At 35.2% G+C, this 26,383-nt stretch overlaps 1 protein-coding gene across 7 annotated transcripts in view; it reads right to left on the bottom strand.

Moving 5' to 3' along the window:
• Positions 1-26,383, bottom strand: part of snama (something that sticks like glue) — a 311,868-nt gene that overhangs the window by 149,860 nt on the left and 135,625 nt on the right. For all 7 annotated transcript variants that reach the window (XM_069841358.1, XM_069841357.1, XM_069841356.1 and 4 more), the window contains 4 exons: positions 8,176-8,237; positions 3,095-3,205; positions 2,855-2,939; positions 2,166-2,465 (listed from right to left, as the gene is read on the bottom strand). In XM_069841358.1, the coding sequence (XP_069697459.1) occupies positions 2,166-2,465; positions 2,855-2,939; positions 3,095-3,205; positions 8,176-8,237 (558 nt within the window). The remainder of the gene's footprint in view (positions 1-2,165; positions 2,466-2,854; positions 2,940-3,094; positions 3,206-8,175; positions 8,238-26,383) is intronic.

Genomic DNA, 26,383 nt, shown 5'->3' with positions numbered 1-26,383 from the left:
AGTTTTAGTTAGCGTGGCAGGTAAAACAAACCCTCAAATTTTGAAAGAAATCTGAGTCGGTCGGGTTGAGTGCCTTGTTGATATGATATGGAATGACCCATATGGGAGTGTATACTGAATAGGTCTAAACTCGGTACCTCTCCAACACCAGTCTCGATTCTAGGACCTTGAGCTATATTAAGGAACATCAGAATATGGATCTGAAGGTCATGCATAGCCAGTGTGATGTTGTACAGTTAGCTGATACTCCGTCTCTCTCTCTCTCTTTTTCTACTCTTGTAAAAGGGGCATATGTATATCTTAAAAGTAAACCAGTGCTTAAGAGGAAATAATTAATGTGTTCTTTATTCTTTAAAAGTTTGTCGCTTCTGTTATGAAGGTTACATAAGTAGATAGCCTAGTTTTATGAACTTGACAGGATTGTTCTTAAATTAGCCTTAATTTGTATCTCGAAAGAAAACAAAATATAACTGAATAAAGTCACATTTGAAAATGTATTCTCTATTAATTTTATTATGTACATATTAAATAGCCTGAATATTAATATTTTATAATGCAAACAATTAAAAACAGTAAGCACAACTTACGAGTTTGAGTATTTTAATCGTCACAGGAATCTGTTATGAAGGTACGTAATTTTAAGAATTTTAAAACATTCTTAAATTAGCCTTCAATTGTATGTTGAAAGAAAACAAAATATATTTGAATAAAGTCACTTTTGAAAATTTATTCTCTCATGTCTATTGTATACAAACATAATTAATAATCTGAATATTAATATTTTTAATGCACAACAATTAAAAAACAATAAGTATAACAAAGAGCATGAGTATTTTACTTATCACGGGAGTTAAGATGCATAATCGGAAGTATTATCTTAACTATTTTCTGTCGCTCATAGTAATACATAGATCACAACTTAATAAAATTGCCGATTACAAAAAACAGGAACTTTTCATTTCGAGACGAAGCAGTCAACTAAAGGTATGACACACAACATGACAACACTGCCTGGCGAGGGGTGTAGAAGAGTGGGGAACCAGTAGAACTTCAAGCTCGCATTCTTGTGTCCCGTACTACAGCACAGCTGACAGAAACAGGAAGAATATAGGCACATTAGAAGAGGAACTGGCAGACTGCAACTTTCGTTGAAAATAACTCTGCACTCTATTGAGTATTATATAATTTGACCTTATTATATGTTGCCTTACATTAGAAAATTCCATTCGAAACAGTGTCATTAATAGTTGTGACCTTAAAAAGTGTATCCTTTTCTTGTTAGTGACAAAGATAAATTAGCAAAACGACAGTATTCTAATATCAGATGATACTTAACCTCCCCGAGTCCCTCATACATGATTATGATGCAAGATATATGTGCAGAGACTCGAAGTACAGTATAATATACCTGCATTTGTGATCTAACTATAACCTGCAGAATTTTTTCAGCATTTTTCCTCACGTCAGTGGTTTTTCTTTAAGTGCAGAATTATACTGAACTTTAAAAATAAAACAACAAATGTCTAAAGACTTAGGAAGCTATACGATGCTGTTCTTTTGTAACACATACAACGTTTGTTTAGGTTACTATGTACAGACTGACTGACCAGCTACATATCGTGAGAGTTAAATTCCCAGTACACCCTGTCACATTTGTTTTTCTCTTCCCTTTTCCTTTACACTATTCTCTATTATAAACCAGGTTATCATCTTGCCATCCTTAAAAAAAATGCCATATCAATAAAGGATTGCACGAAATTCAACTAATGAGATTTGTATGAATTACATTTTCCATTGCTATCTGAAAGAAATCTGTATTTGAATGATAATATCATCATGTTTCTTTATGCTGCACTGGTAAACAAATGGTATCATGAAGATGACAATTACTTTTTCATTACTAATTTTAAATGTTCCAAAATAAATTTAATTCAGAAGGAACTGTAGTTACTTAGACTGCCACGGTATCCACCTGAACATTGTCTTGAAGGACCACTCCCAATTAACAAAGACAGTGCGATTTAATGATCCACAAGGATGAAGTGTCAGTTGCCTGAGAAAAAGATGGAAAAAGAAAGAATAATGATATCTCAAAATGATTTTTTTTTTTAACTTGTTCACTTTACGAGCATAAGTATCCATTAATATCTGCTAGCTATGCACACCTGCTAATAGTGAAGGATCTTGTGCGTGATCTTGTCCTCGTTCGAGTACGAGATCTCTTGCGTGGAGTCCTGGATCTTGGTGTGCGGGATCTAGGTGTCCTTGTTCTAGATCGAGTTCTTGATCTGGTCCGAGACCTCGACCGAGAGCGTGTATAGGAACGTGAACTGGTACTGCGTGAGCGAGAGCGTGGTGAATAAGATCGAGGTGAACGTGAACGCCTTCCACGTCGCAACTTATGGTCACGTTCATCTTTTTCTCTCAACATACGTTCAAATGCCTCCAGTGGATCATCAATTGTCCTATAAAAGAAAATACAGAATAAAATAATTCCAATGTTCCACAGTTTGTAGTATTTTATTGTACATTTAGACAAACACAGAGCTGCTTGCTCTTCTGTTTTTAGGTTGTAAACAAATACCGTAATGAGTAGAAATAATAACTCAGATGACTTCATTTGTTCACCATATAATTACAACTATATATAATTTTTCACTTTGGCAGAAATAAGTAACTTCAGCAATGTGAACTTCACTCAACAACTGTATCATTATTTGGTGCAATGCATGTATCAAATTTATTTCGTTATTATTAATGCAGTGGAATTACTTTGTTTCTGTGCCTCATTATATGACACACACTCATAAAACTACAAATTCTCAGGTAGATATACGATTTTTTACAAACTCACCCTGCCTGGTTTCCATTATGAATACTCCCACGACTAAGGCCTGGAGGTGGAGGTTGGTGGTGGATATGACTGCCACGGTATCCACCTGAAACATTTCATATATGTAATATTTGTCTGAAGGAGACGAATTTATTTTTCTTGGACAGTAATCAGTATCCCTATAAAGGTCACTTTACAGGTAGATAGATTTTATTCTGAAGGTGACATAGTAAAAGTGCAATTACATTCAGACATATTTACCATGCATTAGCCTTCCTCGACCTCGATGATATCCTCTATATGATCCTCGTACCGGATGACTATCTCTATCCATATCAGAATAATGCTGAGATCTGGGTCCAGAAAGAGACCCTAAAACAAATTAAAAAGACATTACTGAAAATTTTAGAAACGAGAAGAGCATTATGTTATATTACTGGTTGTTCTGTATGATTCTGAAACTTGGACTCTCACTTTGAGAGAGGAACATAGGTTAAGGGTGTTTGAGAATAAGGTGCTTAGGAAAATACTGGGTGTTCATTTCAAAGTGTCATGACGTCACTGTTGTGAGTCAGCGATTTGAAGCGAGTTTCAGCTTTTATGTCAGAGAAGTTGCCTATTAATCAAGGCGTTCAATCTGAACTTGAGAACGTGTACGGTATAACTTGAACGTCGTAGCAACAGATGGCGGTCTGTATGGTCTGTGTGCTACCATAACCTCTTTCGAACTGTGTTTTGCGCGGCCAAGTCGTACGCGGGGTACTTGTTATCGGTTGCGTATGGCAACATTCCACAACACAAATCAAATGCTCCGTGTCCATGTTGACCGTCCATGTTAATGTCAACAAATACGTAAGAAATCGTCTTAACCCTCTCCCCATATCCTGACAGTAAGAAAAAAAAACCCACCTCAGTACATGTTTTCAAACAGTTCATATTCCTGCCACTACTGGCGTTGCCGTAGTCTACATATCAGTAAGTACTCTTCAGAATGAACGCCGTACTCGCTATGCAACTTCTCTGACTCATAGATAATACACCTCTGCGGAAGTGTAGGAAGATTGAATTCTCTAGGCTCATCGACTAGCCATATGACGGCATACAGCGAACCATGACACACTTTGAACTGAACACCCAGTATTTGGGGCTAAGAGGGATGAAGTTACAGGAGAATGGAGAAAGTTACACAACACAGAACTGCACGCATTGTATTCTTCACCTGACATAATTAGGAACATTAAACCCAGACGTTTGAGATGGGCAGGGCATGTAGCACATATGGGCGAATCCAGAAATGCATTTAGAGAATTGGCTGGGAGGCCGGAGGGAAAAAGACCTTTGGGGATGCCGAGACATAGATGGGAGGATAATATTAAAATGTATTTGAGAGAGGTGGGATATGATGATAGAGACTGGATTGGTCTTCCTCAGGGTAGGGACCAATGGTGGGCTTATGTGAGGGTGGCAATGAACCTTTGGGTTCCTTTAAAGCCAGTAAGTACGTAAGTAAGCATTATGAACTTCCATCTGCTCAGAATACACTGCAGCCTGAAGGCTTGTTGTGACTGTTGGAGATGGTGACAGTGAGATGTTATTTTGAGTGTGAGGATTCACCATGAGGTTAGCTATAGCAAGTGACACAGCTCATAACACCTGGAACTTAGAGAAAGTTAAGGGATGGTTGTTGAGTGGGGGTAAGGTTAGTGGTACCTCTGGGGTGAATACACTCCGTTCAGCACTCTTCTACTTCTTTAAAATAACATTTCATTTATCCACTTCAAGTGTGGAATTGAGTATGAAATAGATGAGTTAATGTTTTTATAATGCATACTAGATTGTACTTCTCACTTTCCCCTCCCCTTTCCTTGTCTCCTAGTCCCAGTACACAACTAACTCAACCTTCATTTCTTCCAGATCCAATGAGCTGTGTCATTAACAATAACATTCATCTTAAAGTTGGTGTGAGAGGGGGGAAGGTAATCAGAACCAAGCAGAATTTGAATTTATGCCCAAGTGTAATCTCTCAGACCTTGAATTCAACTCACTACTGTTTGAGTTAACATTGGCAGCAGCTTTATTCTCTTACGAATGTTCTAATCTTTCACACGATAAAACTTGCAAGTAATTATTTAACTTTACATATTTAATTATGATCTCCTTTTCTTTTCTTGAAACCATTTCTACCTTGTCTATAAAGGCAGCCTGTAAATTCAAGAGCTTGTTTTTCAATAAAACCACAGTATATATACAAGGGCTTTCCAAAAAGTTACTGCACTTGTGTCATATTATTTTATTTCTTTGCAGCATACACAAACAAACTATTATTTTTCCACATAATCACCCAGCTCTTCAATACATTTCTCCCGCATCCTACCAACTTCTTAATGCCATCGGAATAAAAAGTCTTTGGTCGTGAACGTAGCATTGCTAACTTTACATCTTCACCACTTGCAAATCTCCTCCCCCGAGTGTCTCCTTATGTGGCCCAAAAAGATGAAAATCAGATGGCGCCAAATCTGGACTATAGGCTGGACATTCCAGGATTTCCCACTTCAGCTGTCTTATAGTTTGTACCGTGTGGTCTGCAGAATGCAGATGGACGTCATGCAACAACAGGATGCCATCTGACAGTCTCCCTCTTCTTTTAGAGCAGACTGCAGGTTTCAGTTCCGTCCGAAGCATGTGAGAATTGGATGCACTTGTGATGGTTACTCCCCATTCCTGGTATGTCTCAAGTGTTTGGGACTTCAAGGTTGGCAACTCTGCCATATGAAGGCGTCTGTGTCATGGAAGTGTGCTGTTGCAGCAAGATGCTGCCAAACAATAAAACACATTAAATCTACAGTCCATGTGTGTTTTAACCACCAATCGAGCTACCAAGGCCCCAACATCAAGAATAGGCCCTAGAGAATCCCAGAAGACAGTCAAAATCACCTTGCCTGCCGATGGTTGCGTCTTGAAATTTTTGGAAACAGAATATGCCGGATGCTTCCACTGCATGCTTTTCTTCTTGCTTTCGGGTTCATAATGGTGAACCCACGTTTCATCATTGTCCACAAAATTGGCTTCATTTATACACCGATGGATCCTTGATCTCCAGGGAACAAGGTGCAGGTGCAGGTGTTACATGCTGTCTCTTCTCACTTTATAGATCTCTTGGGTATGGAACAACAAGTTTTGATGGAGAAATCATTGCAATAAGTGAAAGTCTCAAGAATCTTCTCTGCCACATCAATAAATTTAAGAATGCAGTTATATTGTCAGACTCCAAAGCAGCTATTCTATCAATAGTCTCTAAACACACACCTTCATTTCAAACAGCAGAAATAACTAAAATGCTCTCTCAACTAATAACACTCAATAAAAGAATTGTATTCCAATGGATACCACCCCATTGTGGAATCCTGGGAAACGAGAATGCAGATGCTTTAGCAAAGAAGGGCAGCACTGCTACTTACAGACCTGTTACTAAATCTACATATTACTCTGTGAAAAGATTTATTAAATCTACATAAGTTACTTTGACTTCAACAAACAAAATCTGATAACACAATCTCAAGGGAAAAAATGGAACTCTCTGCATCACAATCCACAGTTGATTCCCAATTTACCACGCAAATCATCTGTAGCTGCATTTAGATTGGCAACAGGCCATGACTGTTTGACCAAGCATCTGCATAGAATTGGAATATATCAGTCTCCTAACTGTCCATTGTGCAACTCAAATCAAGAAATGGATTCAGAACATCTCAAAATCTGTGCTTCAGTGGCTGGCCATGATAATATCTTTGAAAAATATTGGAGTGCAAGAGGTCAAATGACTTTATTGTCAAATGCCTGGCATTAGAAAACAGCAACAACAATGTTTCATCATTGGTCACAATCCTCAGCAGAAAGTTGTCACCCTTTTTTTTTTCACGATAATGTGTCAAACAGCGGAAACACATGTCTATGCGGTTGTGCTTATGCTCATCGGTCAGTTGCTTTGGAACCCACTTAGCAGAAACTTTCGAGAATCCAAGATTATTGTGAACCAGAGAATATGCAAATCCAAATGCTGATATCCAGTTTTTGTGCAACTTCCTCTATCGACACCCTTCGGTCTTCCAGGATCATATCCCTAGCTTGTTCTTCATTTTCAACAGTTGAGGCTGTCACCAGATGACCCAAGCACTTAGAATCAGTCACACTTGTTCTGCCATTCAAACTTTTCTATCCACTCATATACAACTCTATGCAAGACAGCATTGTCACCATACTGAGCACACATTCTTTGATGGATCTGTGAACCTAGTACACCTTCTGCCCACAAAAAACGTATCTCTGAACTTGTTCAAATTTGGTGCAATTTTCAAGTTTTGCTGTCATGTTCAACCTCACGTAGCAACCATCAGACTAACCGCTACGACAACAGACTTGCTATGATGATGCGTCATACTACACCTTATAACACCTGCTACCCCCAACGTTCTCCGTCCTTTCGTCTCCACTCCAGGATTTACAGTATGGAAACTTTTTGAAAAGCCCTCGTATTTATAAACTATTTTTGTCCCATTACGAAGGACAATGTTTATCTTCTACTCATACAGGACAAAATTTTCTCCTCCTATTATTTGATATTTTGTTATAAACTCACAACACCATTTGGAAAAATTACAGATATGAAATATATTCCTTTCAACCTAAGACTCATTAAAAATCAAATGTACAGTTAAAATTACGAATGGTATGTAGTTACGAAACATTGGAAATGTTAGTTCCATGGCACAGTGAAATGTTTACTTCTAAAGACATTCACCGTAACTGGATGATCTTCTTCTTAATTACTGTTAACATGATAACAATATCCACAGTAAATCATGAAAGAGCCTTCAGCTCAATGAACGAAACTGTCACTTCTATCAGAAGTTCTCTTTTGGTAAAATATACTGCAGACTTAATATGAATTTAACTAGACCTCTGTTGCAACAGTTTCTAAAACAGTAAGCAGTATGTGAAACATTTGATGTGTCCTGGTAGACAGTCAGCAGAATGTCCCAACTTCCATGAAAAAAAAAAAAAAAATCGCAGCAGAACCTCACTTCCAGAAGTGCAAGTTTTTTTTTAGTGTCTGGTGGGTAATGGTTGCTTTCATTTTTCAACTAAACCCATGTCTATGACATATTCAGTACTTCGAATTCTTTTATAATTTTTTTCTGCTACTGATGGTAAATAACCACAAAAATAAAAAGTACCAACAAGAAAAATTCAAATACAAAAAATTACGTGAAACTGAGTCCATAAATTTGTAGCCAATATACGGTGCACTGATAAAATATTTAAGAAGTCAACATTACACTTACCTGAATCATGATGATATGATGGTGGCCCATGTTCAAAATGAGAGTTACGAGGAGCAAAATTCCTGTAATACAAAATACATTCACTTATTTCCTAGTACTTATCTAAATTATTGTAATACACTTGCAAATTAATTTTATAAATTTTTACAACAAATGTACAACTGAAGACAATGTTAATACAAAGCAGCAGACACTGGAATCATGTAAACCAAATGTTTATTTTATTACATGAAAGCGTGAAACAGTATGAAAAATGTTATTGGAAATCAACTCGATAGTTACAATATTTACAAAATTAACAAATAATTCAGACACATGATCCTTCTTACTACTTGATAAAAGCAATTTAACAATGGGAAATTACCACCTATCTTTGCAAAACATAACAGATTCGTTAATTTCATAACAGATCGTGTATCATAAGATTTATCACAATTCACAAACATATAATTTACTACTAAAAAATGTAATATGTCCTGTTCATTACCGTTAACACTAATAGAGAGAAAAATCCGATACTTTAAAAGGTAAGAGTCTCGATCTCTGTGGAAAAGAAGTTTAAATGAACGCGTAATGGATTTCAAATGAATTCAGACAAGGAAACCGCAATTTTATTACAAAATCATTCTGATGCTAATAAAGAAGGATAAATCATTTATCCTTATCATGTTGATAAGTATTTGCATTTTAAATTACATAAAACAAAATTTACTGCATATTTTATTACTTCTCTGTTGTTAATGACAATTTGCTGTTCAATCTCTACGAAAAAATCTCGCATTATTTCAGCAATATTATCATTTTTATTTATTTATTTATTTTTAAGGCGAGTATGTATGGATTGAATGCAAAAGAACTTGTGTCATTCCAGGAATGCATACCAATTCGTGTAGTAAAAGATACATACTTTGCGTTAATTTACTTCATAGGAATTGTCCTGTAAGATTATTTTCTACAATATTGATATTACACCATATATTGACAAAGATCTGATGCTGAAAAGTTTGTTTCCATGATGGTAAATGAGTTTTCAAAAAGTCACTGAAGAAAATTGCAACTGCTACTGCCACAATTTATTTTATTTTAGTATGTTATTTTACGACGCCTTATTAACATCTTAGGTTATTTAGCGTCTGAATGAGATGAAGGTGATAATGCCAGTGAAATGAGTCTGGGTCCAATTCCTAAAGTTACCCAGCATTTGCTCATATTGGGTTGGGAGAAAATTCCGGAAAAAAAACCTTAACCAGGTAACTTGCCCTGACTTGGAATTATTTATGAAAGACACTTCAAGTAGGCCTAATTCTTGATCTGCAAATGCATTAGTAATTAATTGCGTTAACTGTGATTTCTTTTGTATTTTCTTCCAAATCCATAAAATTTATATTCTTGCTTAATTGTAGTAATCTCCATCACAGTTGACCACTTTAACTATATTTTCATAATTTTTCCTCCTAAGTCTGTAATAGTTTGTTCTTCTATAGCTGTTGTGACCTTCATAACCATTATTAAAATTTTACTACACTGAGATGAGAAGGAAGCACACAACTATAATACATATTCCTACTCTAGTTACATTATTCCACACTTGTTCAGGGCTTTGTGTATCATTAAAGAGTCTCTTCTTTGAAATTTCGAACCATGCAGATCACATCAAAGCATTTTGCACACATAAGACACCACTGATTCTAGCCATAAATTAGTGCAATCTATAATAAATTAAAATTTCAAAAAACTGTTAATCATTGTCTTGCATGAGAGTGCCAAGACACACATTTTAACTTGAAAAGTTTCTGGAATAGCAGATGGCAAACATGTTATGTCAAAATATCAATGTTTGCCACCTTACAAATTCTAAGACGAAACTTGATATGTACATTTATCAAATTCTGCCACCTCACAAAATTGAAATATTTCACATATCATGAAGTGACTGGACTTAATATTACTGTAATTATTCACCCTAGATATATCAAGCTTTGCCAGTATATAGATCTTGATGAAGTCTACCAACTGAGCTGAAAAACAGAAAATGGCCAAAAAGTGACATATCATGTTTTGTTATCCTAGTCGAGAGATATATTGACAAAAATTGCTTTGGAAAAAAATACTACCAGATGACTATATGGAATAATTTGGAACAAAAATATTACAAAAGAAACCAAAATTAAAATTTATCGTAGTATTGTACAGAATATTTTACTACACGGAAGTGAAACTTGGCCTTTAACTAATCAACAATGAAATCAAATTAGGACTGTCGAATTTGACTATTCGAGGAGTAGTTTACAAAAGACACATCAAGATAAAATTAGAAATTAAATACTTTGGAGAGAAACGAAAATTAATACATTCATAATAAAAAGAATGGAAAATCAAACTTTTAAATGGTATGGCCATATACAAAGAATGGGGAATGAAAGATGCTCCAAAAATATTTATCAGGAAAGAATAAACGTGGAAGACCAAGACTGAAATGGGAAACCCAAGTCAGAACTATAATGACAGACAGAAAATTGAAACAAGACCAGAATGGTAGGAACAGATGGGCACAGCAAATCTATAAAAGTGGAAAAGCCTGGAACTGTTTGTTTACATATCACAGGGACTGTATCTGTACTACACCTTTATCATCTACTCTGTTCAACATTTACTTGAAGGATTTCGTGAAAAACTGCTTTCAGAACATGAGAGGGATGATAGTATGAGGAAGAAGAAGAATAAAGTGCATAAGATTTGTTGATCATATGGTGTTGTTAGCAGAAGAGGAGATGATACTATGGAATATCTTACTTGAGATAAATGATAGCCATGAGCAAGATGGACTGAAGATAAATGCAAACAAGATGAAGACCATGGTTATCGGAAAAAAAATAAAGGTAAATGTGTGAATTCTAAATGAGGCAGTAGAACAAGTGGACAGCTTCAAATACTTGGGGTATACTATAACTAGTAACATAAGCTGCTGCTATGAAGTCAAAAAATATCATTGACAGAGGAACCTTTAAAGGAAAAGAAGCATCTTCTATGGATCTCTGGAAAAAAGAACTGAAAAAGACTAATTTTCCCCTAACAACACACAAAGAAACCATTTCCCAGTTATCATGAAAAAAGGATAAAAAGAATGAATACATAAATCCCATAAGAGTAGCTGCGCTTCAGTAAGGGTTGCCAAAAGACATACTAAACAAATAAAAATAAAAATAAACATTTCTATTATAGTATTATTATTATTATTATTTTCAAAAGGAAGCTACCCTTGGGAAGGTATGTTTATTCAATGATTATTAATAAATAATTAGATACAATATAAAGTAATTTAGGTGTACAGGTAATTACATAAAATATGAACATAATGTTTCATTACATCTATAGCAATAACTTTAAACATTTTTAAAGGAATTCCAAAAGACTTAAAATATTCAACTGAGAATTTTGGAATTGTTCCTCTTGCTCCGAACACTAGTCCAAAGACTTCAATCTGTTCTTGTATATGATAATCCCTAAAGTATTGAATTGTAGGGTCATAGATGGTCTTCTTTTCTTCATGTACTGCTACAGGTTGTTCAACTGCAGTTTCAAAGCACACGGTGGGATCGATGATAACTGCTCTGTCGTTTCCTTATCAATGGCAATGATGTCAACTCGCCGAGAACTTTCATCTTTTCCAAGGCAGTGGGCGTCTTGGTGAACTTTGTAGAAGGAAGGAAGACTTCTACCAAAAAGTTCTCGTATTGCATTCCATCTAGTATTCTGCACGAGAGTTCCATGTTGGCAGAATCCCAGGATGTGGGGTAAGGTTTCTATCTCAGGGCAATGTCTGCACTGGGAGCCATCCTGAGACCGACCTGGCATGGCTCATACGTTTGTTTCTTGTCCTATCATTTTAAATGCCTCCTTCCACTCGGATACAGAGACCATCCAGTGTTGTTATCCAACGGTTAGCTGGCGTATATTACTGAAATAATGCCACACCTCTGCCTTTCTGCTTCAGTGTGCACCATTTCTTGCATTCTTCATCTCTTAATATATTTATCAGCATTGTACTAGTTATTTTTTTAGTCTCTGCAAGCAACTGCTTCAGTAGGGGAAGAAGAGTAGCAGAAAATGTATTTGGAGTAATGATTAAGTATTTCAGATTTCAGAACTGCTTTTACAACTCCACACAGTAGCTAAAGTGATGCTGACTTGTTCAAATACCATTACTTTTGTTGTGATCTAAAAACTTCTACATTCTGGCTAATAATATTCTCGTGTGTTCCGCCTATTCTCAATACTACGAAGCATTCTGTCTAAATTCCGCGTAATTCTACTAGCGACGTTATAGGCAATCTAAACTCGCTGACTGCAACCATTAATATACCGACTCACTAGTCCTCAGTATATTATAATACAATCCTACAACAATCATTAATATTCACCAAATACCAAAATATATCCTCATAATACTCTCACAATTATTCTCGGCGACTATAACTTTCGCAAAATAACATTTCACAATACAGTAGAACCTCTATTACCATGGTAATGAAGGGGTTGGAACGAACGGTTAATCGAAAAAATCAGATAATCCGTACCATAAAAAGTTTTCATAAACTAAATACATAATATTTTCGTAATTTCCTTCATGGTCTTTTCTTTTAATACTCTAGATAGTGGATCACTAATTTAAGTCTTCCCCCCTTTTTTTTTAACAATTCATGTTTGATTTCCCAATAAGTCAGTTATACAAACATTACTTATTGTACTTAAGTCTGGTTTTCAACAATGGGTTTTTAATGGCCAAGCAAACTCCCTATGACAACTGTCTGTGGCATATAGTTTATATTTTGTTTTTCATTAGTCTAAATCGCGCACAGTTGTATTTCCTATCTCGTATTGTGATGTGAGATGAACCAAATTTTCTCTTTTCCCAAACAACTTATTTGCACTTTTTTCCGTAGTACATGCTTTCTTTTGACACTTGTAGAATATATTTTGCATAGAAGTTAAACAGTACGGCCACTTGGGGAATAGGCCATAATGCGTAAGGGTAAAGGTTTGTAAAAAAAAAAAAACAATCTGTAGAAAAAATTCGTACTATAGTCGCGACGCTGTTATTCCCAGTGTGACTCCTCCTCTTTGCTTACGTTTTAGGAAGTGAAGGCTCTATAAAGTCTGGGTAGGTAATATCTTCGCCATTTTTGTTATTTCGTTGCCGAGCTACCATACGAGGAATCTATTTGCCACACCGTTAAACACTATCATGTCGTAGCTCCTATGATAATAAATCAAATGCACTGTAATTCAGGAAATAATTGAGCGGCAAATAACATCTTCGTGTGCTTTCTGCGAACGCCAACGAAAGAGCCAAAATGGCGGGCGATTATATTAGGTATTTATCGAGCCTTAAGAAATGAATAACGTCTTCCTCAGCTAATCACAAGTAGCATACGTTTAAATGTAGCCGACCTGCAACGTGATTGGCTGCCGGAAATTAGAGCGACGGGACTATAATATAATGTACAGTATTTCATATTTTTTTCTGCGAGAGAGAAAGACAGATAATCCACTAATCGGTTAATAGGGTGACAGATAATCGGGGTTTTACTGTACTGATACTGTATATTCTCGACGACACAACCAACATGACGATATTCTTGTATTCACGACGACTATTGCTTTACTAGAATACAACCATATTCGTACCCCACGAATATAACTCTAGATCATACATACCCAGATTGCTCAAACTTATAGGCTTTGACGGTAACAATTTTTGTCAGATTTACTATGCTGCCATGTAAAGTCGCGACGTTGTTATTCCCGGCGTGACTCCTCCTCTTTGCTTACACCTTAGAAAGTGAAGGCTCTATAAAGTCTAGGTAGGTAGTACCGTTCGCCATTTTTGTTCTTTCGTTGCCGAACTACCAGACGAGTAATCTATTTGCCACACCATTAAACATTATCATGTCATAGCTCCTATGATAATAAATCAAACGCATTGTAATTGAGAAAATAATTTAGTAGCAAATAACGTTCTTGTGTGCTTTCTTCAAACGCCAACGAAAGAGCCAAAATGGCGGGCGATTATATTAAGTATTTATCGGGCCTTAGGAAATGCATAACGTCATCAGGAGCGAATCACAAGACCCACACGTTTAAATGTTGCCGACCTGCAACGTGATTGGCTGCCGGAAATAAGAGCGACGGGACTATAGTTGTTACATAAGGAGTCACGTGACAACTCCCATTTGCATTACATTAGCGACTGTACTGCCATCTCATGTTCGTTTATTGCGGAAGGGTGATGATCCTGGCAGTTTTTCTCTTCAAAGTGCTACCGATTTTAACATAGGAATGAGCTAATTTATCTGATATATATATATGATCTAGGATATAACTTAACACACGCAATTACGCGAGAGAGGTTTCTAAATAACCTCAATGCTGTTTCCTAGATCTCACTACGTATAGGTGGATTACTACAATGATCGCAATTTACTAGTAGTACCACACTATATCTCTACAAGTTTCCGAGTAACACAAACATCTTTACTAGAATGTAACTGATGCTAGACTAGTTGTTCACTACTTCACTGGAGATTTCCGAGTAACATATCTATTTGTAGCGACTTCCCAGGTAACCATGGTTCCCTCCTCTCTCAGATACTCATAATTCCTATCGGCCAATGAAAAAGGAAAGTAAGAAATGCACTCAGAATAGATGGCTCTCACGTCAAGATGAACTCTGTCGCAGCACTGTAGTAGGCTGTTCCAACAGCTGAGCCATTGTGCATGGCTCATATCATAGAAATGACATCCCTTATTCTTACAAGTAAGACCTGGAGATTTGCTACAGGTGTTCTATAGATGTCCTTTACATAGCCCCACATAAAGAAATCTAGTAGTGTTAAATCTGGCGACCTCAGAGGCCAAGGCATTGGACCATCTCTGCTGATCTATTGTCCAGAAAAAAAATCAAGGAATTGTCTTACTTGGAGAGACCAGTGTGGGGGTGGTCCATCTTGTTAAAACAAGATATTTGGTAGTTGCGCAATTTGAGGTAGTAAAAATTCTTGTAACATATCTAGGTACATGCCAGATGTCACAGTTTTTTCTGCGAAAAAGAATGATTCGATTACACATAAGTTCGCACCATACACTGACTTTAGGACTCTCTCTCTCATGTTCCATCACTATACAAGGAGGCTCAGATACCTTAACCGAACATTGTGACGATTTACGCATCCCAACAAATGAAATGTCGCTTCGTCAGAAAACAGTTGCAAGAAATTATCTTCATCTATTCTATGCAACATATCCACGGCAAAACTCATTCTTCTTACCTTATTATCTTCTGTAATAGCCTGCACAATTTGAAGTTTGTAAGGAAAGAGCTTAAGATACTTCTGAAGGACTTTGTGGATAGTTGTTTGTGGGATTTGTAATTCTCGTGATGTACGACGAATAGACTTTGTTGGACTGTGTTGGAAAGCTTAATGTATTGCTGCAATTTGAGCTTCAGGTACACTCAGTCTTCCTGTAGGTTTTGTCTTTCCTACGCTACCAGTTTGCATAAGTTTTTCATACCATAGCCGAATATCACGTCTAGAAGTTGCATGAAGAGTATTGAAGACTCTCCTATAATTTATCTGAACCTGTGTTGTTGAATTAGTCTGAATTACCCATTCTACACAACGAGCTTTCTGTTACAAATTCGCCATTTCCAGAAAAAATGAGACATATGGAAAAAATGTGACATACAGAAAAAACGTAACATTTGGCTCAAGCAACAATGATTATTGTCAATGAATAAAATTTTCCAACTTTTGTTAACATCTTACAATAACCAGAATTCAATTATTCTGATCATGTTATTAGATATTTTGATATTATTTTCTTGCATTATTTTATGTACATGGTGTATTGCCTGACAAAATAGTACTGAATAAATTTAATTGATATGTGGCTCATATTGTATTGTACTTTTTGTACAACTAAAAATACTTATGTTGCCATCAATTTTTATTCTCGATTGCCTTCTGTATGTTCAGCATAATGTATATAATCTTTCTACTTGTTCATCTATTCATAATTATTCTACCCGTTCCAGACTTGACATATATTTCACCAAGTACAAATAGAAGCAATAGTTTTATTTCCATATCTTATAAACTTTATAACTCTTTACCATTGTATATACGAAAAACACGTCATATTTTACTTTCAGAAGGATGGTGAGAAGGACATTGATGGGAAATCCACTCTACAGAGTAAATGAGTTTAACAATATTACGTTTTAGATACTATTTGTTTTAACCTCATGTAATTGACAAATCTGTACATTTTAACCTGATTCTATACTATTTATTTTAAAACTTTTAACCTGTTTTTGTGATTATCTGGTGATTGTATATCTATTTTTTATTTTATTTTTACATTCATTCATATTTTAGTAGCCATGTATTATATACTTCTACTCTGACATTGTCTATGGCTGTAAATTGCTGTCTGTCTGTCTCTGTCTATCTATCTACCTACCTATCCAGCATTCATTGACAATATACTTCTCAAGTGTGTTGCAAAATGTTATATACTAATCTGGCAAACCAAGCAACTTATTACCTCGGGAAGAATCATAAATAAACGTGAAATTTGTAAGGGAAGTGGGAAAACATGAGTATACACGAACAAGCAGTTGCATAGTACAAATATCAACTTAGGCTAAGCAGAATTTTATTCTAGATCTCTGCACTAGTCACCAGCTAGCAATGCAAAAAAATAATATTATTGTGATTCAAGAAGGAATAATTCAGTTCTTACATGCATCAAAACATTATATTAATATGCTACACATAATGCAGTTCAACATGCTACAAGAATTTAGATAACAATTCTTTGCAGCACATTCTTTCTGATTTTACTACATAAAGCATATGACAAAAACATAATGTAGGCCCACAAGCTACAAAATACGGCATAAAATTAAATTATGTTTTATTTAATGACACTCACAACTGCTGAGGTTATATCAGCATTGCCGGTGTACCAGAATTTTGTCCCGCAGGAGTTCTTTTACAAGCCAGTAAATCTTCTGACATGAGCCTGTCACATTTAAGCACACTTAAATGCTTTCAACCTGGGCCGGGATCAAACCCACATACTGCATCAACCATTATACTGCAGCAAATAAGCATTTAGGTGACTAAGTGAGAGATGACTGCTCAGGTTTACAATATTGTGACAATTTCTTCTAATTGTTATACAAATTGGCTGACTGCTGCTTTGTATTTTTATATTAAAGAATTTCTGCTAGCGATTGGAATATTTTGGGCACAAAGCATCATAGACACTTAATTGCAGTACTGGTATCGTATATCTTTTTTTGCATATACTATAACAATAATGACTACATAATACTTACTTAGTCCAGCATCATTTTCAGTTAAAATAGTGTCAGTTTCTTGAGTATTGGTAAACAGTGGTTCCAAGCATTAAAATATTTTCACTTGTGGAATAATAACGAGCAGTCACATTTCTTCTCGCATAATGATTTTATCCAAATTAATAATAATAATAATAATAATAATAATAATAATAATAATAATAATAATAATAATATGTATCTAATGCCTACCCACTTCACTTGTGTGATTCAGGTATTACATTATTATTATTATTATTATTATTATTATTATTATTATTATTATTATTGTGGTGGTGGTGGTGATGATGATGATGATAATAATAAACCTTCACTAGACAAGTAATATGATTCCCAAACATATAACCAAGAACATAAGACTCAGTATCTGATTCACTCATTTCGAAATACAGTAAAACCTCGATAAGACACGCCTGCTTATTACACTATCCTGTGTAATATGCTTTATTGCACTATCCTGTGTAATATGCTTTTTTTGTCCGGTCCCTGCACATTTCATATATAACGCCTTTATAAAATACCCCGTTTGTTGCGCTCAAGTCTCGCATAATACACTGTTTTTGTGGAATATTTTCCATGTAATTTTCAGCAATGTACTGTACATCTTGGTTATTGAACTAACTGGTGCCATTAACCTGAAAAGTATTGGTATTCGACCCTTTACCTGCGCATTTAAACCTTCATACTTCATACCTTACTATACCCCACCCTCTTGTTGCGCTCCCTTACTCGACTCCTTATCTATGTGGTTAAAGCCTACATACAGTTACAGGTAGACAGAGACAGACAGCAATTTACAGCCATAGACAACGTCAGAGTAGAAATATATAATACATGGCTACTATAATATGAATAAATGTAAAAATAAAATCAAAAATAAATATACAATCACCAGATAATCACAAAAACAGGTTAAAAGTTTTAAAATAAATAGTATAGAATCAGGTTAAAATGTACAAACAACATTCCTCACTTGGCAGTAATAAAATTGTGGAAATTTTTGCTGGGCAGTTTGTTGTCCTTTTGTGTATTGAAGTGCCTGTGAATGTGATTACAATGAGTGTTAAACGAAAAGCCCTTTCCGTGTCGGAAAAATTGGAAATTTTACGAAAGTACAATGAGAATACTATACTCTAACGCAGAAACAACTCTCTGATGCATTAGGAATCCCATCATCGACATTAAGAACGATAATAAAAATTCGCGACTCAATCACTACAGATGCAGCATTGGGAGAATGTAAGCACAGAAACTGAAGTGTGGTAAACATGAGGACTTGGAGAATACGCACATGGCAAACAACTATAAATTGCTTTTTTTTTCCCCCGAAAGAATTAAGTACAGTACATATTGTAAATGTCTTTGACATACAGTACAGTAATTACATAATGGAGTAATACTGTATTACCTTTCATGAATCATGTATTTCAATAAGGAAAAATGCTAATAGACACTATATATACTTACTTACTGGCTTTTAAGGAACCCGGAGGTTCATTGCCACCCTCACATAAGCCCGCCATCGGTCCCTATCCTGAGCAAAATTAATCCATTCTCTATCATCATATCCCACCTCCCTCAAATCCATTTTAATATTATCTTCCCATCTACGTCTTGGCGACACTATATATATATATATATATATATAAGTCAAAATTAGTATACTCGCCTAATATGCGGTCCCGGTTAATACACGTTTTACACCCAGTTCCTTGAACAGCATCTTATCGGGGTTTTACTGAACACTTAAACCATAACTACAATAAACAAATTTACAGATAATCCTACACAAACAGAAGATTTCTCTTCTTTAAAACACACATTTTTAACCTCCAAAGAAATCCAATAATTTCTAAAATGCTGAAATTCACAGTGACCTCAAAAAAAATCTAATAATTTCTAAAATGCTGAAATTCATAATGACCTCCAAAGAAATCCAATCATTCCTAAAATGGAGAAATTCATAGTGATCTCCAAAGAAATCCAATAATTTCTAAAATGCTGAAATTCATAGTGGAACACAGTGACGGTGCTAGGGGTGGGTGAGGGAGGGCTCCTGCCCAATCAAAAATTCTCCTGCCCACCTTTTTACCCACCTAAAAGAACATCTTTTAATACATTCAAATTTAATTAATTTTGTGCAAAATAGTAACAGTAGCCTACTGTTTATTATTTTCCAAACCATGCATTTAATAATGATTCAACAAATTCATGCTTCTGCTTTGATACTGCGTACAATGGCAAAATAGCTTGGTATAGAACTTATCACACGAGCGTCTAGATTTAATTTAACGTTCTGCCATCATCAGCGTTGCCAACCTCGAAATTATCTTTCCAGCTACATTTGTATTAAAACCCAGCTACTTTAATCTAAAACCAGCTACTTATAAAATTGTATACTTGTGATTGATTTAGGCCTGTAAGTTACGACAGTAACATGGATGTAACATTATTATGACCGGTATTATTATTACTATTATTATTATTGTTGTTGTTGTTGCTTTGTTGTAAGCACTTTGTATTTTAATGATCAATACAAATGAAGAGAGAAGTAAACAAATAATGAAAGTTCCTTTTAATATACAAATGAATTATTGATGCGTGATTAACAAGATGTGTGTGCTACAATGAAAAAATACTGAAGTGCAATAATAGTAGTTCAAACTATATGTAATGGCTACCTCTGCTACCAATGGTCTTCATATGAGTCTATTCATAATGTCCTCTTCCAATACAATAACATATAATACGATCATAAAGGACAATCTTCTAAAGTGAGCCGTGCCCACGACCACGACCGTTCACCTAGTACGTCACTTCATCCGTCAGAGCGCTCTCAGACGTCACTGTATAGATAGCGCTATTAATCCCTTCATTTGTTCTTTCCAAATAACCCTATTGGTCGGTTCATTACGTCTCACGAGGATAGAGGGGGAGAGAGTTTACCTGTTTAATGGAGATACACGGAGCGACGCTCGGGTTCTGGAACGTGGCAGATACACTTAACAAGACTTAGGCTCTCATACGCGGGAGATATACGGAAACAGTTGGCTCAGATTCAAGCTCTCGTCCGCGGCAGAAACATTAACAAGACTTAGGATTTTGGTACGCGGCAGATATAGACAACGTGACTCGGGCTTTGTATGTGTTGGAGATAGATCAGTGGAATAGTTGAATTGCGTCGTGGGTGTTTGGGATTTTAGTGGATCGTTGTTTTGAAACATCGCTTGCTAGTGATACGTCTTGGGGGCAAGTTTTAGTATTTGCATCGAGTAACATATTTGTGAGATATATATATGTGTTTGAGGTAAATTGCTTTGGGGATTATGTAATGAGATTGATTTGAAACGTGAGTTCATGTTCCGAGACGGTTAGAGTGATAGAGCAACGGTTACGGTCTCACATATTGTTTTTAGTGTAATCCCTGCTCCATTTGATTATTGGTTTCCTTCGCCGCTATTTTGTTATCATATGCGTCGAGTTTGTTGCTATTTAAATGATCGTTGAGATTGGAATTATCGTCCGTTTACTTATTACGTGTATCTGTCTCCATCCCTCTCTCTCTCCGTTGGGTGTTCATTTTGTAAAGTGCAGAGATTTGTGTTAGTGCAATTTGCACAGTTTATGCGAGTAATATGTGCAATGGGTAATGTATAGTGATCAGTCATGTAATGCCTTATGCTGGGTAGAGTTTCTCTTATTGAGTGTACATGTATTTATAGTTTGGTTACTCAGATTGAGTGGTATCTATGGTCGAATGGATCATGTATTAAGTTAAAGTGCTGGCTGGGTGTTGTGTTCAGATTCGTACTCAGTTAATATATATATATATATATATATATATATATATATATATTTAGAGAGTGGTTCATGAACATATGCTTAATAGGTTAGTCACTGATTGTCGAGAGACGGCCATATTAGACTGTTTCATCACTTATAAGTGTGTTGGCCTCAGCCTTGTGATACTTACATGATTTACATATCCTGGGGATATCATTTCAGATTAGTTTGTCCTATTTTCACTCATCTATTTCATGTTTATTGTTATTTCATTTTTCATTTATGTACATTGTTACTTATTATTGTTAATTATATTTGTTTTACAAATTCACACTATTCATTCTAAAAGTCTTCCACTGCGCACACCCAATCCTTTCAATGTGCCGTCCACCTGGCGAAAGCAGCCAATATAAGAAAGATAAAGAGGAGTGGATGATCGTACCACCTCCCCTCGCAAAACTAAACTGCATACCATACAGTCCTGCATATAGCCTTTACTATGTCTAATCGATTTTATTTCTTCAGTGTTCATTAACATCCATACAGTCTTGATCGATGAGTTAGCATAAAAAATTTCTACTTGGTTACTAGTCCACACCTGTGGAGTAACGGTTAGCACGTATGGCCACAAAACCAGGTGGCCCAGGTTCAATTCCTGGTCGGGGCAAGTTACCTGGTTGAGGTTTTTTCCAGGGTTTTCCCTCAACCCAATATGAGCAAATGCTGGGTAACTTTCGGTGCTGGACTTCAGACTCATTTCGCCAGCATTATCACCTTCATCTCATTCAGACGCTAAATAACCTAAGATGTTGATAAATCGTCGTAAAATAACCTAAAAATAAAAAAAAATACTTGGTTACTAACATGACAGAGAATCATATGCATTCTATATAGCCATTATATAATACGCACACACCTGTACAATAGTTCACAAAATCGCTATTCGATACCGAGAGAGGGAAAGGAATACTTGCATACGAATGTACACTAACCAACGTAACCCCATTTAACTATACCAAAGCTAAGCATGCTTCTATTACGATGCAGAATCTCTCATATCTCGATAGCTAATGTTCTCGGACATTCCAACCATATCCAATATGACGTAGAATTGTGCCCAATAGTTCGCATATCTTCACTGGTGACGTAAATGCCTGAGCAAAAAAACAATCTCAAACTATTCAATAATATAAATATACCAATGCCATGGTCCTCAGTATACTATTCACATAATTCCACGACAAATAATGGATTTGCCCACATTAATACGTCTCGGGAACCTAGTACTGATTGAAAGTCAATCTTACCATGCAAAACACCTATACTATTTCAAACATCGGTAATAAACCTATCATAAGCAAACCTCACTTACAAATCCACTGAATCTATTAATAGCAAAGCATACGTATCACGCTGGAACTCTCTAAGTGTATTCAATTAGTAACGTTACTTGTATCAATGACATTCTCTAAATTTATCCAAACTGTCACCATTACTTATATCAACTGAGCTTCATGTATGGCTCCAAGCAGTCAATGTTACCTATACTGCCCGAGCTTTCTGAGTGATCGGCCTAACTGTCAATACTTCGCAAGAAAGTTCTGTTCCCCCCTCTCCATACTACCCAGAATTTCTGCTGGCGAATAGGAAGGACTATACAAGGAAAATGCACATGGAATAGGTGGTGCTGAAGTAAATATGACGAATGGCGAAAAATTCGGTGCTGTAGCAAGATGTTCCACTAGCTGAGCCGTCGTACACAACTCAAAATACAGCTTTCTTATTACTTAGTGAATAATTATTTTATTATAAGTTACACGTCTTTTGCTCCTGAAAAATGTTCTATGTTGTATTTAAAAATATGAACGTAATTGTTAGTATCATGCAATATTTTCTGGAACTGTTAAATCAATTCTACTTTAAGCTTAGTACTATATTAGACCTAACCGACAACTAGTCAGCATTTGAAACAAAATATATTTGTAAGAAATGAGGGTTGTTACTCTCGGCTGGAAGATTTCCAATTAAATGATAAGCCTGTCCTGTAACTTCAAATGTTGGTATAAAATTGCCTTCCTGTATTTCTTTAGCAACAAACAAATAAGGTGTTGTACTGTATTATAATTATGTTGTACTGTTTTATATTATTTAAAAAGTGTGTTGATTACTGATATACTCCTATAAGTAAGTTTTTAAACAATTTTGGGGGCTCATGAATCTCAGAAGGAACAACTTTTCCAATAGCGTAACATGATCCACTTGCCTGATTAGCCTACTTTTTTTCTTTGCATTACATTTATTACAAATTTTATTCATTTTAGCTTTTTCAATAACAATGAAATGAGCATATCAATATTTTGAGTCCTAGTGGAATGCTAACAAACTAATACTGCATACTGCATTGAAAATAGTACTTTTAGCTTTAGTAGAATAATTAATACGATATGGTATAATAAATTGAGGTGGAGTAGCATCATATGTACTTAATCCATTAATTTTATTACACAGAAGATTAATAAAAAATTGTCTAGCCAAAAATATGGATTACCCAACAAATTTAATTTATACAGATTTTAAAGTATTAACTATTGAAGAAATGTATAAATATAGTTTACTAACTTACTACAACAGAAATCAAATAAAACATAAATCTAATCAACACGAATATCGTACTCGAAGACAAAAGTCTACTTTCCCATTATTTGAGCCTAAATGTCATACATGTGCAGCACTTTAGTATGGTGCTAGTTTCGGCCCAGGACTTTATAATGAAATTACAAACCATTTTACAAATTTGAAATATTTTAAAATTGAACCTTTTAAAAAATAAATTTATAAAATTATTCATGATACATAATATTAACAAATGTATGTATTTTTTACCTTTTTATTTCTGTCGACTATATTCATGATTTTATTGAACATCACTCACTGACTTCTGTCAGATTGTCAATGTATATACATATATATATATATATATATGTATATACATATATATATATATATATATATATATATATATAATTTGCTCTTGTGTGTTATCAGTTTGCATTAAGTTAATTACTGTATTTAGTAAACTGTCTTTGTAAATTTTATGTTATATTATTAGCTAAGACCTCACAGTACACGAGCCTGGCTCTTAAGGTAGTGGCTAGAAACATTTTTGTTTTATAATTTTAATTTGTACTCACTAGCTAGGTAGCTAAATAAATAAATAAAATAATAGTCTTGTCTGAACCTTTGGTTGTTGTGGTTTAGTCAACTGTCCGAAGACAGCTTTGAACCTCATAAGTAACACCAATAAGGCACTCATGAGGCAACTAGGCCAGGAGATAATGGGGTAGGGTGGCCAGTTTCTTTCCCCCTCCAATGTATACATCGCCAATTAGCTACATATTCCTCTAATCAAACTTCAGATGCATACAAACAATTGTTCTTCCTCTGGCACATATCGTCAAGTGAGATGTACTGCCTGATAATAGATTATACAGAGTGTAACAAAACTTTCTGGTACAGTGAAAATTTTAGCTTTTTTTAAATACTTGATGGTAAATATCACATTTTCAGCCAAATTATTAATAAAGGATTGCATCACACCACAATCAAGTAGTACCAACACCTACACCATAAAATTTGGTCATGGTTCCTGAGAAAATGGAAACTAAACAAGAGAATAATTATAACATACTGTTACAGAAACTTTTGTTACACTCTGTACATATCAGCCAGAACCTGAATCAGAGGTAAACCTTTGGCTATACATGCAAAATGTGGAGTAAAGTCTGTAACAGCTATACGCAGCTGTGCCAAAAAATAAAGATATGAAAGAGAAGATCTTGCTTTTGATTTAGCAGTGTTAATTTTTTGTTCACAAACATAAGTGGAGCTAAATATTTCTGTAAGAGAGGCAGCAAAATGTCTCAGATACTTATATTTCACTTTACATAATTGTGCAAATAAATTCCCACTCATTAAATCTTTGCAGTTGGTTTTCATCACTAAGTCTGTAGGTCAATAAGGATGTATTGGAAGGAAGTACGAATATGATACTGAACTTGCTAAAGAAGATAATGTCACTCGTGTTACTGCTATTAAACTACAACAACAATGTTTACCAATGTTTCACCTCATTGCTAAGTAACTTTTTATAAAAGGCAAATGTGGACATTCAACTTTAGATTTATAATGTATACAAAATGCTGATTAAAAGATGTGGGAGGAAGGGGCTGATAATATTATATCATATATTAATAAGTTTATAAAAGGATATGGTAAAATATACTAAAGATTAAAGACTTAAGATCTGATGGCTGACAGGGATGCTGCTTACCGACACTAATAATTTGTTCCAACTACTTTATAGACAGGACAAAATTGATAATAACCTACAAAACTACATACGATTAAGAAAATACGAAACTGAAATACATAAGCACGGACCAAGTGTTATTTGTAAACTGCAGGGACAAGTGAAAAAATATTAATTTAATAAGATTCGGAAATAAACAACAGAAAGAACAAATTACCATCCCATTAAAATACCTCAATGAACATTTTACTGTTCTGCCAACCCATTAGAATGCCTCAATGAACATTTCACTGCTCTGCCAACAAAAGTATTGACCATACCTCACAGCGAAAATGGCAGAACCTCAAGTAGTTGCTTTGTACAAAGACAGACTTTACTTTTATACCTTACACCTATTAATTTCAAGAAAGCATTTAAATCCATCAAATTCAAAGCAACAGGTTCAGGCAACATTATTATCTCAATGATAAACAATAATGGCGTAATCTTACCAACAACGACACACATTTTCAACGTCTCCCTGATGTCCTTCACAATTCCTAAAGCTTGGAAATATACTTTTGTACGTCCAGAACAAGTTAAAATACCTACCACCCCCAAAGACTACCAAACAATTAGCAACCTGTATTGCCAAGCATTGAAGAAAATACTGCAGTACACAGGCAACTCATTGATTAGTAAACATATGA

Source organism: Periplaneta americana, chromosome 12 (assembly GCF_040183065.1).
Source record: "Periplaneta americana isolate PAMFEO1 chromosome 12, P.americana_PAMFEO1_priV1, whole genome shotgun sequence".
Classification (NCBI taxonomy): Eukaryota; Metazoa; Arthropoda; class Insecta; order Blattodea; family Blattidae; genus Periplaneta; species Periplaneta americana.
This window is presented reverse-complemented; position numbering and strand designations above follow the sequence as displayed.